This window comes from Panthera leo, chromosome A2, assembly GCF_018350215.1.
Source record: "Panthera leo isolate Ple1 chromosome A2, P.leo_Ple1_pat1.1, whole genome shotgun sequence".
Lineage (NCBI taxonomy): Eukaryota > Metazoa > Chordata > Mammalia > Carnivora > Felidae > Panthera > Panthera leo.
In genome coordinates this window covers 137,346,042-137,365,295 of record NC_056680.1, presented here as the reverse complement: position 1 = coordinate 137,365,295, position 19,254 = coordinate 137,346,042, and the positions used below count along the sequence as shown (strand labels likewise).

The window sequence follows — 19,254 nt, the reverse complement described above, 5'->3', positions numbered from 1 at the left end:
GTCTTGGAGAAAGCCCAAATTTGGAGGAAGGTCATAAAGAAGCAGCGTCAGAAAGGTTGGAGAAGCAGGAGAGGGCAGCATTAAGGAAGTTAAGGGAGAAAAGAGTTCATAAGAAGATTCCAGACCCTGTGGGACCCACTCAATTCTAGGACAAGTATCTATTCCACTGGTTCACACATTTCACCAAGGTTGGGAAACACTGATAGGTAAGATCAAGGAAATTGAGAAATTACCTCAGTGAATTCACACTAAAGCTTAATTTCAGTTTTTAAAATATTTATATAACTCCTGAAGAATACCAATATTCTACTCATGATCAAATCTGCTCTTATACCAAAAACAATGCAAAAACAAAACAGTGGCTGTATTTTGTAAAAACTAAAAAAAAAGGAGTTTCCTGGTAAATTCTGGAAAAAAAAAACAACTTTAAGGGAGAAGGGAGTCATATTATTATTATTGAGGGTTAATTAGAGAGAGATTATGAAGAAAAAAATACTGACTTTTTCTTAAGTCTTCATCTCCCAAACTGTAGTCTGGACATCCACATCCACAAAGAGATAATGTTAGGAAGAAGCAACTTTAGCTAAAAAGAAGATGAAAAATAACAGAGGATATCTAGAGGGAAATATTGATTAATCATGATTAATTAGCTAATTAATTCTCCAGAGGGAAAATCAAGTTTCAAAAGAAAGTGGGGAGGTTTACAATAATTATAAAATGGAGAGCAGAAAGCAAAAGCGCAAAAGTGAAGAGGCAGTCTTGAAACTGTGGTTAGATGCTTCCAAACTCCTCCCAAATTGAGGAAAATGTCTAAAATATTTCAAGCATCTGAATGTGATAATACACTAGCATAGTAAACACATTATATCTGGAGTCCCCAAACTCCCTTGTAGTTTATCCACATGCTCTGTCACTTGAAAAGTCCCATATGAAACAGTTTGCTTTTCTTTCCTGGAGTCTTTCCTTAATCTAAATATAATATGAATATTATTTGTTTTTACAAATTAGATCTGTCATTCAAAGCATAGTTTAGTCTATAGCAAAACCAAACAAAATGTCTAATGTCTAAAAAAAAAGTCTTTAATTCTAAAGAGTATGAAAAAAAACAATGACCTGAAATAAATTACAGCTGACCCTGGAGTAGTATGGGGGTTAGGGGGTACCAAGCCCTGCAGGGTAGAAAATCTGTGTATAACTTTCAACTTCCTTAAAACTTAACCACTAATAGCCCACTGTTGACTGAAAGCCTTACCAATAACATGAATAGTTGACTAACATACATTTTGTATGTTACATGTATCATATGCTGTATTATTACAATAAAGTAAGATACAGAAAAGAAATGTTATTAAGAAAATCATAAGGAAGGGGAGCCTAGGTGGCTCAGTGGGTTGTGTCCGACTTCGCCTCTGGTCACGATTTCACGGTTCATGAGTTCGAGCCCTGCATCAGGCTCTGTCGTGACAGCTCAGAGCCTGGAGCCTGCTTCAGATCCTCTGTCTCCCTCGCTCTCCGCCCCTCCCCTGCTCACACTCTCTCTTCCAAAAATAAATAAAACATTAAAAAAAAAAAGACAGAAATTCACAAGGAAGAGCAAATACATTTATAGGACTGTACTGTAAGAAATCCAAATATAAACGGACCCGCATGGTTCAAATCTGTGTTAAGAGCCAACTGTATTTATAAAAATTTGAGATGAAAACAACACAGCACATCAACCAAAGTTCCCAAATTTACCTGTACTTTGGAATCACCTGGAGATTTTAAACTCGTGATATCCAGGCCAGAACTCTAGATCCATTCAATAAAAAGATCTGGGGCTAGAAGTTAGCAAATGGGAGTTTAAGGCTCCTCACAGAATTTCAATGGACAGCCAAGTTTGAGAAACCCTGATCTAAAAAGATCAGTGGGAATCCATGTTACCTAGTGTCTGAAATGAGTTCAGTATTTTAACTGGTCACTGAATTTGGCTATTAATTTTGTAACTGAGGCAAAACCAGGTGAAATGTAGGTTTCTGTTACTCTATATAAAGCAAGCATATGTATTTGCCAGGGGCAAAAAACTGCAAGGATTTTTTTCCTTCACACTAAACCAAATAATACTACAGTATGTTATTTGTGATGTGGTTAAATAAAATCAATAGCATTGCAAAAAAATGTTAACGCTGTCCCTTTTTTAAAAAATAAAAGTAGCAGAAAGTGCATTTAAGGAAAACGGTTCAGAAAAAGTATCTTCAAAGCTCTATTAAACATTTCCCAGCTTTGGAAAATTTAAATACCCAATCTGGTTCCTATGAAACTTAAAAAGATCAAACGATTAGAAGGAAGCTAGGCTTGAAGGAGAAATGTTGGGGATTTCGGTAAACATCTGGTTACCATTTTCAATGGTAAGAACCAACCCACTTAAGGAAGTAGTTTCATTTCTTTGGAGTAAAAATGAGACACTGGCTTTTTGTTCTCTTTGCACAGTGGAGGGTAAAGGAAACATTAGAATGGAGAGGTCACTTGAAGCTCAACTTTTATAAATAAGAAAGCTTTTTTCAAAAAGTAAAGTAAATTGAACTCAGGTCTCTGTAGTATAAACAACTCAACTGAGTTAGGGTTAAATAAACATTCCTCGAGCTCTAGTGTGCCAATTAAAGAACAAATTCTGTTTGGTCATAAATACATCAGTACTTCTATAAGCACTGAGGAAAATAACAATAAACCTGAACACACAATTACTGCGTGTCATAATACAATAAAATTGAATGGTGCAGACCTGTAAGTTTCTTTGATTCAATTTCCTTTTTTTCCCCAGTTTGATTAACGAAAGGCACAGAAGCACTTCTGATATCGTCCAAAACCCATTACTTGCATAATAAAAAACATATGTCAAAGGTGTTCTAGGTGAAATACTAACAAGGCAAAACACACTCTGCCTTTTAAATGTGACCTTTACTCTTTCGTCTTCTTGCTAAATGTTCATATAGCATATTAAACTCAGGAAAGCAGCAGGGGTGCTGGTTTCAGGCTGGCGACAGGAAGGAAGGAGAAGAGACTTCATTAGGCTCTTGAGTTTTAAGTGATCAGTGGAAGCATCTGCTATCGACATGCACTACTAGCCAAAGGGGATCACCTCCCACTTTGCCTCCAGACCAATGTTTCTCCACTCCTTTGCTTACCATTCCTCTCTTCTGCCCTTGGACATGAGACTAAAAAGACTCAAGAGAAAGGATCCCTAGAATGATGAGGTTTAAAATCGTGTCTTACTTTCTCTCGTTCCATGGTCATGAATGTTATAGAGACGATCTGAAAAAGACTTGGGTGGTGATTTTCCTCATTCTCCTGAGGAATAAAACAACCGCTGGGCAGCACCCCTGACTTGACTCTGTTCCCACAACACTTCCTGTGTTCTGAGATGGGCAGATCCCCTGCTGGGCAACTCTGACTGATAAAACGTTCATCCTTAAATGGGTCCTGGTTATGTCTTCTAGGGTTGCTACAAATAAATCTTGTACCCAAGTGTCCCGTTAAACAGTGGGGAAACAAAAATATTGGTCCAACTACTTGCAGGGCCTCCCAGAAACATTCTTTGCAATTGGAACCATCTATTTTCTTGTGGCTGTTACAGATCTGGTTTCGGTGGCGACTGGAGAAATATGCCCTCTTCAAGTACACATAAATAATTCTCACCCAATGATAAAATATACTGTGTGTCAGAGTCTCTTGGACCATATATTACTTAGACTCTATCCCGGGAACAAGTTAAAAACTTTTGGAAAATATTTATTCTCTCTTAGGCCACTGCTCCGTTCTGTGAACAAAAACACTGATTTGCTAAATAGGACCTAGAAAATATGAAAGAGAAATGTGATGGTGATTCTGTTTCTGCAGGGAAGGTGTATATTATAAATATATATTTTTGCAAAGCAGAGGATTGGAAGAGAACAAGCAGGAATATTTTACACTATGCTCAGCAAAGAAGTAGAGAGCATAATGTAGATGACAAACAGGACCTAAATGACAAGATGGGGGTTCTGACCCTTGATGCTTTCTATGTTCACAAGCCACAAAAGCTGTATGCTTACTTTTACGTGTCCTTTATTGGAGAATATTTGTTAGGTAACATTTCGTGTTTCATTGTTTTGTGGAATAGTAAACTTCCGGTGAATCAATCATCACCTCTCAGCAAGTAACTCACAAATCTTCATCTCCTGCCCTGGCCTCTCTACTTTCTTCAGTTACTGCTAAATACATTTATAGAAAAGCTCACAGCACCTGAGACTGAATATGTTTAGAACTAAACTCATCCATCCTCCTCCAGAACCAACAGGCAGTAGCACTGATCAAAGTGACAGAGGAGTCTTAAAAGCAAAAGAAGAGAAGAATTCTGAAAAATGGACACAAGCACTTAAAACCCTCAACAGGTAGTATAAGTCCTATTTACTTACCATATTTGTAGATGAATTATTTTTATATAAGAACAGATTTGAGCATGGGTAGAGTATCAGAGTTCCTGTAAAGTTATGTAAAAATAAAAGGTTTATCAATTAAGTTTTAATGTGAATTCTCTGAAGTAGTTGACCATTTAAGGAGCTCAAATACTGGTACACTGTTCTTCATTTGTTCACGTATTCAACTGTATTTGATACATATTTATTTTGTGCCTCTGGATGGAAAGCATGATTTTAAGGGATAAGCGGAATAGATATGGTCCCTGACTTCAAGAAACTTACAGATTATTATTATTATTTTTAATGAGGGGTCTTTTCCAAGGGAATGATCCAGGAGACTGTGTTGGAATTTCAGGAGCATTTACAGCCCAGACCCTTCAATGGGAACATGTAAGTTGATAAAGAGGACCTTGAAAACACCTATTAAGTTCATTTATCACAAAATATCCAGCAGCAGCACCCCTATATTCTTCATATATGTGTATCTCCCGAGAAAGGAATCTCCATAATCTCCTTTCTGTTAGTTAGTTCTTGACAGTAATAACAATATTAGCTCCCATTTCTGGAGTGCCTGTAACATGGCATTCACAGAACAATCCAAAACAATCAAATCCCAAAGGGAAAAATAGAGCTTTCAGAGGTTAAGTAACTTGTCCAAGGTTGTATAACCATTAAAGGAAATACTAGAACTCAACCCAGGTTTGATCTTACTCCAAAGCTTATTCTTTTTAATTACCACAGTCTACAACCTCTCCAAGAAAGCAATTATTGTGGTTAAGCCCTTCCTACTTACGGGTAATTTAAATCTCAACTTCCTTATAGCATCTTTTGAATACAAATACTAAAGAAAACTTGAAATATGCTTTCCATCACAAAAGTTAAGATTTGTCTGTAGCAGATGTTTCTTTTCCATACAAATCTCAGAAATAGCTTCTGGCAAGTAGCCCTTATAAAAGAAACCTTCAAAATCCAACTAAATTTCAAATGGTACATGGATGTGTTGGACATTTTTACGGGTGCAAGTGAATGTAAATAAAAATATAGGAGGATGGAAAACTATTAAATTATAAACTGGGAGGGAAATAGGCTTTTTCTTTTCTAATATATTTTCCACAACATTAAGTAGTGATCTGTATCTTTCGCTCTATTAACCATATCTTTTAATAGTGCTTCTCAAGAACACAGTTGGATAAATTACAGTATCCTTATGGTGGGGTTGGGGGAGGCTGTGAAGCAACATTATTTAAAATACCATTCTCCAGAACATACTCTATCAAGTTTAATATCAATACAAATATCAATAAACACCATCATAGTATTAACTCTAGCCCTTCTTAGAAATGCCTTCACTACATCATGCTGTTAACGTTATACTCTCAGCTTGTGTTAGAAGTTTGCTATCTGCGGGGCGCCTGGGTGGCGCAGTCGGTTAAGCATCCGACTTCAGCCAGGTCACGATCTCGCGGTCCGTGAGTTCGAGCCCCACGTCAGGCTCTGGGCTGATGGCTCGGAGCCTGGAGCCTGTTTCCGATTCTGTGTCTCCCTCTCTCTCTGCCCCTCCCCCGTTCATGCTCTGTCTCTCTCTCTGTCCCAAAAATAAATAAAAAACGTTGAAAAAAAAATTAAAAAAAAAAAAGAAGTTTGCTATCTGAACCAAGATATGACATCCACTTCATTTGCAATACAAATGTTGCTCTGGCTATTGACCCATTATATAACTTAGGATTGTCTACATAATAATTCCTTCAAAAAACTTATTTTAAATATACTACTTGGGCATGTGGAAGGTTAGGGGAAGGAACATAGTGTTCCCTTCTTTCTGAGTGTAAAATTTCTATTCTTTCCCTTGTTGCTTTTGGCTCAAGCCAAAATTAAGCTTAAATTATGGTAACTAAGAGGAATATCCAGTTTGAGCCCTAATTTTATATTTCCATTTTAGTAATTTCATTATTATATGTTCTAGTGTAAACCATCAAATCCTTTTTGAATGAGGTTTGGTATAAGTTAAAAAACTAAACCATCTGAGTCCTAAAGTTTAACCATCAGCTTGGTAGGGGATCAAGTGACATAGAATTAGTCTAAATACATAGGTCAGCAAACTTTTTCTGTTAGGGCCCAATAAATGCTTTAGGTGTTAAGAGCCATATAGTCGCGGTTGCAACTACTCAACTCTGCCTTTGCAGAACAAAGCAGCCAAAGATAGTATGAAAACAAATGTGTGGCTGTGTTCCAATAAAGCTTTGTTTGCAAAACAAGCGTTGGGCCAGATTTGGCCAGGGGGCCATAGTTTGCCAACCCCTGGAAAGAAAATCAATGTGGTCTTGCACTTTCTGTATTTCTTCAAAAAAACATTCCACGTAAAACACCCAAGTTACAAAAACAAGAGCAATGCGAAACCATAAGAGTAACCAATTCCGCAGCTTTGACAGCAGTTGGCATTTGTTTTGCATGTGACTATATAATATGTCTAATTTAGAAGTGCAAAGTATATTCAGAAGTGAACAGAAAACTGCTAAATATGCACTACTCTTCAAGTACACAGAAATAATTCTGATCCAATGATACAACCTACTGAGTCAGAGTCTCAGGGACCACAATACTACTTGGACGTTACAATGAGTTTAAGAACTTTTGGAAAACATTTACTTTCTTTTAGGCTACTATACTATTCCGTGTACTAAAGCACTGGTTTACTAAATAGTACCTAGATACTAGGAAGGGCAATAATTGCTTGGTGCTTCTATCTTTTCCTTTGGAGAATTATATGCTCTTATAAATACAGGGACATAAGATATATTTTTCCAAAGCAAGGACTGAAGGACCAAAAAGTATATGTTTTACATGCTGCTAAGTTTTGTAGGTTTAAACCTGTAAAGACAATTGTCCTCTTACTGTTTCAAAATCAACTTAAAGATGAAATGTTTGTAAATACCTATATAGTTAAAACTTAAATTTTTTAAATGTGTTTATTTATTTTTGAGAGAGACAGAGCACAAATCGGGGACGGGCAGAGAGAGAGGGAGACAGAGTCTACAGCAGGCTCCAGGCTCTGAGCTGTTAGCACAGAGCCCGACATGGGGCTTGAACGCCTTAACCACGAGATCATGACCTGAGCAGAAGTCAGACACTGAACTGACTGAGCCACCCAGGGGGGCCATAGTTAAAACTTAAGTAGTACAATGGCATTATAGCAAACAGACTTTTGCATTGTTATATTCCCAAAACTAACTCTAAAGATTGTTATTTTTTGAGCCAACAGTATATCCCTTAGTATGGTGTGCCCCAATGGACTATATATCAGAAACACAAGTGTCTGTTTTTAACATATAAATTTCTAGGCCCCACTCCCAGACTACTGAATAAAAAATATTGGCTGGGCTTTACTTTGTCTCCTCCCAGAACTCTGATGGGGCAGACAAAGTGGTTAAATTCTCACCACATACTAACATGAAGTAATATCATTATTGCATTTAACAGATAAGAGAACTAAAGCTCAAAGAACCTAACTTGCTTAAAGTCACATATCCAGGGCCTGACTGTCTTTCCCGATAGAGCCACCAACTTCTGTTATGTCACTAGAATGGAATTAACCAGGGAAAAAACATGATGCCCACATTGTAACTTAGAACCTGAGACTGCTTGCTTTTCCCTTCAATAAATGTTTACTAAGTAGTAAGGAAACTGAATAAAATATAAAACCCAAATATTACTCTACAAAAACTGATTATACTTAATAGTGGAATGTTGCCTAGGTAAGACCCTTTTGTTTTTGCTAATTTTTATCCACTTCTGTCCTTAAAGGTTTAAAAAAGAAAAAAGGAGCCCCAGGGACTCCTGGGTGGCTCAGTGGGTTGAGCATCCGACTTTAGCTCTGGTCATGATCTCGTGGTTTGTTAGTTTGAGCCCCGCATCCGGCTCTGTGCTAACAGCTCAGAGCCTGGAGCCTGCTTCAGATTCTGTCTCTCTCTCTCTCTCTCTCTCTCTCTCTCTCTGCCCCTCCTCTGCTCAGCTCTGTTTCACTCTCTTTTAAAAATAAATAAACATCAAAAAAAAAAGTAGCCCCAGGCTGGAAAGAGGCCACCTGTGCTTCAAAGGATGGCACAGAAAGAGGTCAGCAGAAGTGATTGGGGTCAAATCGGAAGAGGAGAGAAAGGCAGGTAAAATGGATAGGTAGACAGGGGAAAATTTATTTTGTATTTATTTTCCTACAACGAAGAATGTATTTTATAAACATGTCAAATCTGCACCTGGGCACTTAGTAGTATTTGTGGTAGTACCTGATTGATTTTGGATGTAATACTTTCAAATTTCAGTTTAGCAAAGAGCAGAAACTGCAATGATGAAGTGAAAGATAGGTGGGGTAGGTCTCCGGATCATTCTGAATTGCCCCCACTCCCCCCAAGATGCTCGGCATGGAGAAAGGAAGTTTAAATGTGCCAGTATAACATCATACTTTCTGCTGCTGTACATATAGGCAAAAAAGCATTAGGGGAATATGCGAAACTAAAGAGAAATGAATTTTGTAAGAATCAAATCTTTAGAAAATATATTTGTAATGAGTACCCCAATTCAAACATTATCTACAGCTTAAATTTGTGGCCATGGAAAATAAGCTTCAATAAAAAAGTGATTCTGTTTCTTATATGTTAGAAAATCAAGGAAATGTTAGATCATGGTCACAGAACTTTTTGTTTAATTTCTAGATATTTGATGTTGCTCTCACAGTGAAAACTACAAAATCAAGTGAAAACCAAAAATCAGTTTTCCATACTCATGAAACTGAGGCCTTATCCAGGAATAATATCTTATTACACTGAAAGGAAGAAACCAAGAAAGAATGAGGAAAAGGATGTTGTAGAAGAGGAGGGAAGGTGGAATAAGAGAGCCAAATCAGTATTTACACTGACAAATTCTGGTGACACCATCTCCTTATCTTATGCTGGGCCTACCAGCTCCTCTGGCTGCCAGATTTCATTGCCTTCAGGCTGTCTGTCTTTGCACTTTCTTGATATTTGGAAGCCTCAAAGTAATTCTCCCTTTTCTTGTAAAACTGACCCAGACATTAAGGGAGAGAGCAGACATACTCCTTCTAAATTGCAAACGGATGAAATTGAAAATTGAAACTGAACTGAAGTTGAAATGCACAGAGAATCCAGGTCGTCCACATACTCAGTCAGTAGCGGTACCAAGGAGGTCGAGAAACAGGCATTTCAGACAACAGTGCTGTGTAATCATGGCTGATGTTTTCACATGGCACATAGGTGGTGGTTATACATTCAATCACCTAGGTCAATGATGGGCTAAAATGTTTTATGAAGGTGGAGGGTGCCTGGGTGGCTCAGTCGGTTAAGCATCCGACTCTTGGTTTGGGCTCAGCTCATGATTTCGAGGTTCTTGAGTTCGAGCCCCACGCTGACAGTGCAGAGCCTGCTTGGGATTCTCTCTCTCTCTCTGCCCCTCCCCTGCTCACACTCTGTGTGTGTGTGTCTCTCTCTCAAAATAAATACATAAGTTTTTTAAAAAAGTAACTAAAAGGGGGCGCCTGGGTGGCTCAGTCGGTTAAGCGTCCGACTTCGGCTCAGGTCACGATCTCGCGGTCCGTGAGTTCGAGCCCCGCATCAGGCTCTGGGCTGATGGCTCGGAGCCTGGGGCCTGTTTCTGATTCTGTGTCTCCCTCTCTCTGACCCTCCCCCGTTCATGCTCTGTCTCTCTCTGTCTCAAAAATAAATAAACATTAAAAAAAAAAAAGTAACTAAAAGGTTTTTGGGGATGAGAAGGAGGCTATACATTCTATATCTTTCCTTAACATGGATAAATGTTTTTCTGACAAATACCATTTATGGATGTTCCAGAACTTTCGGTTGGTCCTTAACAGAACCAACTGCAACGACATTTGTAAGATTTGTTTTCAGCACTCTTTGACATTCCAGAGCTTTTACCTTCCTTTTTGTTTTTCTCATTTGCTTCCAGAAGCACAAGGCTCTAGACTTCCATACTACTCCCAGTGGGGCAGGGATGAGCAAATGGCATTCCTGAAGACCTGTCCTAATGGCCCATACTCTGTACATTTTCAGGATGTTTCTTTTCACCCAAGTCTATCTTTTGGGGCCCTATCCTTCAAAAGCTTTGCTAGCAAGGTAGCTTATAGCTTTACTACCAGTGTGGTAAAAGTGAACCTGGTGAAGGGTAATTGTGGCTTAAGGTCTCCCCAACCTCATTCATTCACTGGCATAAGTTTGCACTTTAAAGAGCAAGGTGGAGTGTATCTGTCACATGGTTAGTTGCTCAGGAACCGCTAGTTGTTATTCTCATTGCCCTTTTTGACCCTCATCATCTGCTCAACTTTCTTTTCAAATACCTTGTTTAAAAACTTGTCTTTTATTTCTCGTTTCAAATGATAGAAATAAAAGTACTTGACTAGTAATAGTGTCTGTGATAAATATCCATACTTTTTCCCCATTTTAGAGCCAATCTGTGAATCACATTTAAGCCAGCTTCTCAAAACAATTTCCAGCACATTCTACTTGCAGTCAGATGAAGTGGCAATTTTCTTAAAATATGGAGCAGTTTGGTGCTGGGCAGAACATGTTTTCAGGCTCATAAACATAAACATTTTTTATGTAGCATTTAAATATGAACTATGCAACTCCAAAATGCTACAAAAATATAAACAAAGTAATTTCAGGAATAAAGAAATAGAGCTAAAGAAAAATTGAGAGGAAGTAAAAAAGGAGCCAAATTTTCTTTGATGCAAGAAAGGGGATCATGGGTAAAATTTTGTTTTTATAAATTTCTTTAGGGGGAGATAGTAGCACATTCTAAAAATTGTTTAGCATTGTATGTCAAGCAGCTATGGCGTTTTCTTCTTATTCTGACCTTTTTCTAGCAGCCCCAGCCCAAGACCAGCACCAAGCCTTTCTTCAGCGATGACGACCGAGTAGCGATGCTGAGTGAGGACGCGCTGATGGAGCTGAAACTCCATTTTGCTGGAGGAAGGAGGCCTGTAGAGGACGGCCCTTCTGTCATGGCTCCCAAAGTGTATCTTTATCGATTTCTCGATCTAAAAAAAAAAGAAGAGGAAGAAAAAGAAAGAAAGGAGGCATAAAAATTCAAGAGGAAAAAGTAGCACACTTTGCCTTGAAGGACATCATTAATGCAAATCAAGGGCCATTCAGAAAGTTACCCTTCAAGTTGTTCTCTGGAAATGAAAGACAAATTCTCTGAAAGGCTGGCAAGGGCAAAAGTGACCTCATAGGCAAGAACCGAAGGTGAATTGAATTTTTCTCTCTATTACAGAGAGATGAAAATTTTAGGCCATTAAAATACAGAGGTCCTGGAGGAATACTGTTGCATAGAAATACAGAACTCAACTCTAGCTGAAAATATAAATTAATAGCAATGCCTTTCATCTGCATTGTGCTTGTATAAAATACTTCCAGCTGCATTATCTTCTAACAGTGCTTTTTAAGTAAACATGGGAGAGGAAACAGACTCAGAGAGGATGGATTTTGTGCTGGAAGGACACGGTTAGGAACGGGGAGAGCTGAGAAGCAATTTCAGAGCCCTCTGGAGATACACAGTGCTGCTTCTCCTCTCAATCAGAACACAGCAAAATTGGAATGCATCTCAGGGTGGCAGGCTGGGTCTCTGCCCAAGATCCAGAGCATCATAATTTCAGGTTCTTCCTTCCATAGTTATTGATCGCCCAAATAAATATTCCTCTTTCTCACGACAGTGTTTGAAATTCCATTAACAAAAGGGAATTTTCCAATTGACAAAGTAGAAAGAATGCTGATATTTGAGTTCATTATAAGGTGTAATTGTAGACATTGGGTATTTTCCTGAAAACCTGAGATTAAAACTGGATAAAGTAGACATTTTTTTGTTACCGAAAGGAGCAGTGAGATTGGATGGGGGTTTGAGCAAAACCTGGGAGAGACTGAAGAAGAGGAGACAAAGTATTGGAGAAGGAAGATGAGGGAGAAGAGATAAAAAACAAAATTGGGAATCCAAACTACGTTTAGTGACACCTCTGAATCGAACTGTCCGGTTATGGATCTAAAAGTATGTACCACATGCCTCCTCACTACTTAAAGTTCTTTATTATTTCCCATTAATGATAGAATCAACTCCAAATCTTCATCAAGGAACACACGGTCATTCAAACTTAAGCCCTGTCTTTCTTCTTTGTTCATATCACATACCTTCATACACATACCTGTGTCTTCTACTTAAATTCCTTTTTCTCTCTCCATTCATCCATCTGGCTAACTCTGAATCAAACATCACCTCTTTTGGAAAGTTTTCATTGAAATACAACCTTTTATTAGTACTTAGGAAAGGAAATGTGCATCTCTCCCTGATGTGAGCTCATTACAGGCAGTATGCATGTACACACAGGATGTGTTTAATAAATGAAGATATCTATGAAATTAATGGGCCATAGTGGTCTATCAAGATCTTTTGTAAACTCTCCGAGGGCAGGAACTATATCCTATTTTTCACTGCATACGAATTATCTCCATCTGTAAATGGATTGACAAAGCACAATGACGTGCAGAAAAACACAAACTCTGGAGAGACTGCTGGGTTTGAATCCCCTGGTTCTGCCAGAACTATTTGTGTGACCTTGGATAATACCTTTCTCCTAAGGGCGCTATGAGAACTAAAGGGTTAATGTTTGTGAATGGCTTAGAACTGTGCATGGTATACTATACACATAGAAAGACCATCTATGTGTTTTTTAAATAATAATATAAAAAACAAAGAATCAGAAAAACTTTCTGAATCTGAGCTCTGCCTGGCACACAGTAACATAGGCTTTGAATACTTGTGTAGTGGATTTAATAGAAAGGAACAGAAACTAGCTAAGCACACCTCCCCTGCATGGTACTTTGGGCAAACATGATTGATTAGATACTTTCCCTTGTTAAAGGATATTGTGTTTTCTTGATAATGAAACTATTTAAACTCAAAAATTTAACTGCCTTTTGGGACACGATTCCCCAGCCAATATCATTGTTTGTCATGGTAAACTTATTAGAAGGAGTCTTTGAAGCCAAAAAACAGTTGAGCCTTTGTCCACAGGAGTTAGAAGGAACCAGTATCCCACAGGAGGCCAAAATAAACAAACATGCATCTAGGTGCAAGGGAAAGACAGATGCTTCCAAATATATCGTTGTCACTCAAGCAAAATGCAGAGTGCCCAGAATTCCCTTCTCACATTATTTTCTTTCGTAATCACAGGATGCTCCTCTCTATTACAGCTGGCTCAAGTAGAGCAGTGATTTCACATGAGGTGAGTGTATTTTCAAACTTGACGTTATTATTATTTTGAAAGATACACCCCTCCCTTCCCCCCCCCCCCCACCAGGATCAGTTTAAGCCATAGCCATGTGGCTCTTGCCAGTCTATCTTACAAAAATATATTTTAAATAAAGTATAATAAGTGGCCATATTCTATAATAACCTTTATAGCATAGACTGACATTTTCGCTCACATCTCAGACTACAGAGAATAATAGGAAGTGAGCTTGTCAGTCAAATTATGTTGTATTACCCTGTAATACAAACTGCTCCTGTCCTTGTCATATTTATAACAGACTGTATCAGCAAAATGGCCCAATACCAAGGGGCAAGAACGCTTTTAGCTGGTCCAATGACAGGTGCACACACTGCATATGCGAAATAAAAACTACGTGAACAATTATGTCAACCACACCAGCAAATGCAGGATTATCAAATGCCGAGAGAAGCACTTTGGGAACTGAGAGCTCTTGATTACTCCTACAATCCTGAAGATATATTTTTAGTGAAAGAATTTAACCTAGCCACCACTACTGCAACTAAACTTGAGACTCGCAGGCCTTCTGAGAAGACTTAGGAAAGAATGAATGTTACTGGATGTTGACACTCTGAGCCCCCAAGTCACTTCCCCCTCTCCCTTCTGGAAAGATCTGAAAAACTGTCCCTCAGAAATCACTTTGCCAGACTACATGAAAGTTATTTTAAAACTAAACACTTATTATTTTTATTGGAAAAACTTCAACATCTGAAACTTTTATACCACCTTAAATAAAGCAAAGGACAGAGTGTTGTAATAAACGACCTGGAGTGTTAGATGCAGCAATGTGGAGGATGAACAGGAGAGGAGTGGGGATCAGAAATCTGGATTTAAATTCAGAGTCTGCCTTGCTTCATCCACTGGGGAGAGTTGTTTTATCTCTCTACATCAGAGTTTTCTCATACGTATAGTTGAAATAACAAATCCTACTTCATGAAGTTGTAAGAGGAATTAAATGAATTTGCTATCTAAAGGTATCCAACACAGTGTCCCATTAATAAATGATGTTAACTATATATGATTAAACTGAGTAATATTATATTTTAATTCTGCTTTTCCACTAAGAACTCTTTCTTTTCTCAGTGAGAGAGAGAGAGAGAGAGAGAGAGAGAGAAGCAAAGGGAGAGAGAAAGAATCCACACTCAGTTGCAGAGCCCAATGCAGGGCTTGATCCCACAACCCTGGGATCATGACCTGAGCTGAAATCAAGAGCCAGACACTTAACCAACTGAGCCACACAGGCACCCCTCCCTTAAGAATTCTATCAGCTTTTCAATTAATATAGTTTTGTCTCTGTCATAAAAACCATTTCTGCAATAAGCTATATGCATCCATATATCTTGATGTCTGTTTTTCTCTATATGACTCATCACCTTTTAATGTAAAAATAGATCTTATCTACTTACTGTGTTTACTGTCTCCCCAAACCATAAAAGTAGGTAAATAAAAGCATATATTTTTTCCATTTTGTTGATTTTTGTTTCCCCTACCTAAGAATACCACTGGGCACATAATGGGCACATAATAAATATTTTTTGAATGAATGAATACAAACATCTTTTTCTTCAATGTGTAAAAGTCTGGGTTATAAATACTACCATGGAAGATTGGGAATATAAAAGTGGTGAACATTTGTATTAAGAAATTTATTTCAGCAGAATTTCAAATAGGAGCAAGAATGACAAAAATAGAATTAAATGTTTGAGCAAAGTAATGAATTTGCAGCAAAAAAAAAAAAAAATCAAATAAAGAGCTGTATTATTAAAGTATCATGTTTCTCAGTTACTTATAGTATTAAAAAATCTTCACCGGGACTTACCACAAAAAGCAAGAAATGCAGCTCTTTAAAATATAGAAGGGATGAAAAATAAAACTTGTTTTTTTCCACATGACAGATTTTTTTTTCTAGATTTATTAAAGTAGCCATGTATTTATGACACCTTTTGATGCTCTAATACAAATCATATAGTAGACCTTGGATGTGTGTTATATATAACTAAAAGTAAAATTGCCTTGCTGGTCTCGATCTTTGACATTTTAGAAATATTGCGGAATCTATCATAGTGAATTATGCTTTAATTTTTCCACTATAAGAATAAAATAGGGATTTTTTTACTCATTGGTGAAATTTATACTTATTTTAGAGAATTCAAGAGATAAAACTGAGTTTCTTGGATGCAGGTCCTCTACATTTTCTACTTAGAAATTATTTATAATTGCAGGACAGTGTAGGAACCACAGGTTTCCCGGATATGCAAACAGAGCCTCATGAGAAATTTCCTCCATAAATGAACATTTAGTTAAGTCTGCCTTTATCTCACAACTGATTCAACTGAATCACAAGGCCATCATGGAGTAAACACACAATTCTCAGACCTACTCCATGACACTGAGGGCCTTCTGACTACACTGGCAAACTGTGCCTTGGGGCTACTGACTATCCCAAGAACATCCAGTGAAAAGCAAGTTTGCTCATCTGTGCCTGTATGTAAGTTTTAAACAATGACAGAGAAACAAAAGCAATAAGGCTTCAATATAAAAAAGATGTATCCTCAATATAGCTTTGATAAAATGGCACCTACTTAAACAGCTATTCCCAAAACCCATCATCACCTATCTCTCAATCTATCTTTCCCTTTGGCACGCTTCACAATTTATAGTAACATTATTACTTGTTTAGTGTCTGACCTTCATACAAATTTTCATGTTTCCTGAAAGCCTAAATGTGTCTTCTTTTAACCATTGCACATACAGCTTACTACCAGTTTCCAGTAAAAGGGAATGGATGGATGAATGAGCAAATGAATGAATGCATGAATGCTAAGTATGATTTCATTGTTTGTAAACACATGCATGCCTTTTAATTATTTTACTATGAGGTGAAAATACCCACTAGAAACTTCTCAGTGGAAGCTTTGATATTTGCATCTCAAGCCATGAAATATCTATGACTTCTTCATCCCTAATGCCTGTCTCCTCCACTTTACTACAGTGGCCGCTCGAATGGCCATAATCTTGGACTTTATGGTCCCCAAACACCCCCACCTCTGAACGTATAAAATGAGATATTCCATTCTCTGATCACATTCAAGTATTTCCATCTCATTTATTCTCAACATATCAGTTCTTCAACACTAGTCTTTCCCGCTCATGCCAACTTTCTACTAGCCTCTTTTCTACCTTCTTTCTGTGCAGCCTGGATCCCCTGGTCCAACACTCCAACAACTCCCTACCCAGAATATGAAATTATCCCCTTGCTCCACTGGACTTGCGTCACATTCACATGGCAAAGCTTCAAGCACGGAAGAGTTGGGGACATGGCGGTTAACAAGCCAGACAAGTCTTGGCCCCCACAGAGCTGACAGCCCATCAAGGAAAGCAGACATAAACAACTAGTTACAATAATTATGACATGCCACGTAAGCTGAGAGGACTAGGGTGCCGTGGAAACTCTGAGACCCAAAGATCTCAGCAGCCTGCCTGTCCTGCACCCGGGCTGGGTTGCTGAGAGCTGCTGGAGAGAAGTGTCCAGTGGACAGATTCTGGTTGGCAAAACCAGTTCCGTCTTCAGGGCTCCCAGACCATCCCGCTATGCTCTTCACTGCTCAATTCTCTCTCACATTCTCCATAGTGACTAACTTTCCTGTTCTCCAGCTACCTTCTTATTTCTACAGAAAACTGCCTCCCATTCACAGTGAAATTTCCACTGCTAGAAGGAAACACACTGATTTAATCAAATAGCCTCTGTTTTGTCAAACGCATAGCCTATCAGCACGACTAACATTTCCTCTTTTCTTCTGACTTCCACACGAGAAACCTGTCCTCCCTTATCCATGGCTAATCGCTCTGATTATTCTCCAGATTCCACAAACCCCCTTCCTCTAGGCAACAAACCTCCTTCCAATTTCTACCCTCAAATCCCTGAGAATTTCATCCATCTTTTCTCCTTCTCCTGGATCCTTAATATCTCCTCCCTCTTGGCTCTTTCTCAATGTTTATTCACTCACTCACACTCATTCATCCACTTACCCATTTAATATTTTTGAACTCTTTCTATATGATAGGCATAGTTCTAGGCTCTGAGCAATGTAACAGTGAAGAAACTTGACAAAGCTCTATCCCTCACTGAGTTCACATTTTTAAATTTTTTTAATGTTTATTTTTTTTTATTTTTTTTTTTTAAATGTTTATTTGTTTTTGAGAGAGACAGAGACAGAATGTGAGTGGGTTAGGGGCAGAGAGAGAGGGATATACAGAAGCAGAAGCAGGCTCCAGGCTCTGAGCTGTCAGCACAGAGCCCGACGTGGGGCTCAAACTCATGAGCCGTGAGATCATGACCTGAGCCGAAGTCAGACACTCAACTGACTGAGCCACCCAGGCGCCCCTGTTTATTTATTTTTTTGAGAGAGAGAGAGAGAGAGAGGGAGAGACAGAGAGAGCATGAGTGGGGGAGAGGCAGAGAGAGAAGGGAGCAGAGGATCCGAGGTGGGCTCTTAGCCCGATGTGGGCCTCAAACTCATGAGCTGTGAGATCATGACATGAGCCGACGTCAGGCACTCAACCAATGGAGCCACTCAGGTGTCCCTGAACTCACTTTTTAGTGGAAGGAGTGATAAACAATTAGTGAATCATGCAAGGTAAGTACCTGCAGAGAAAAGATCTCTGGTCTGGGTAAAGTGTTAAAGAATGACTGAGGTGCTCTTTTAGATGCTGTTACTCACATGCATTACGAATGTTGTGTGTGAAAGCAAATGAGAGAAGAAAGATAATTCTTAGAGGGAGAGAAAAGATGGGCAGAGAAATTAAAACAGGAAGTCCTTCAAGGTCAGTACCATATGTACTTTTTATTGTGGATGGTAAATATAGCCAGATAGGTAACAAGTAACTGGCAATGAGGACAAAAGTGTAGGTAATACATCATTACTCATTATCTTTTTAAGTACCTAATAGGAAACCAAAACCTAATAAGTAGTAGAGAATTTAAAAGTTGGTAACTTTATGCTGGTCTTTCTACCTAGGTACAACCTCAATGAATTCTGATTCCTTTTACTAAAAGCCATAGCAGGGAAGAGGCAAATGAGGAAAACTGGGAGGGTGTTTTATTGTTTTATTTTGTTTTCCAGATCGATGGGCATCCTAACAGAATGCCAGAAGGCAGACTTTAACTTCCTAAATGATAAAATTTCCTAAGAACTATATGCCATCATTTCCATAATACAGAAAAGTTGTGGGGTTTTTTAAAGTTTATTTATTTATTTTTGACATACAGAGCTCCAGCGGGGAGGGGCAGAGAGAGAGGGAGAGAGAGAATCCCAAGCAGGCTCCTAGCTGTCAGCATAGAGGCCGATGTGGGGCTCAGACTCATGAACCGTGAGATCATGACCTGAGCCAAAACCAGGAGTTGGACGCTCTACTGACTGAGCCACCCAGGTGCCCCTGAAAAGTTTTTCAAAAATGTTAGTACTCAGTGACCTG

The 19,254-nt window shown here is 38.5% G+C and overlaps 1 protein-coding gene across 3 annotated transcripts in view; it reads right to left on the bottom strand.

Annotated features, from left to right (window-relative positions):
- Window positions 1–19,254, bottom strand: part of CPED1 (cadherin like and PC-esterase domain containing 1) — a 266,420-nt gene that overhangs the window by 227,753 nt on the left and 19,413 nt on the right. For all 3 annotated transcript variants that reach the window (XM_042923099.1, XM_042923100.1, XM_042923101.1), the window contains exon 2: window positions 11,313–11,496. In XM_042923099.1, the coding sequence (XP_042779033.1) occupies window positions 11,313–11,496 (184 nt within the window). The remainder of the gene's footprint in view (window positions 1–11,312; window positions 11,497–19,254) is intronic.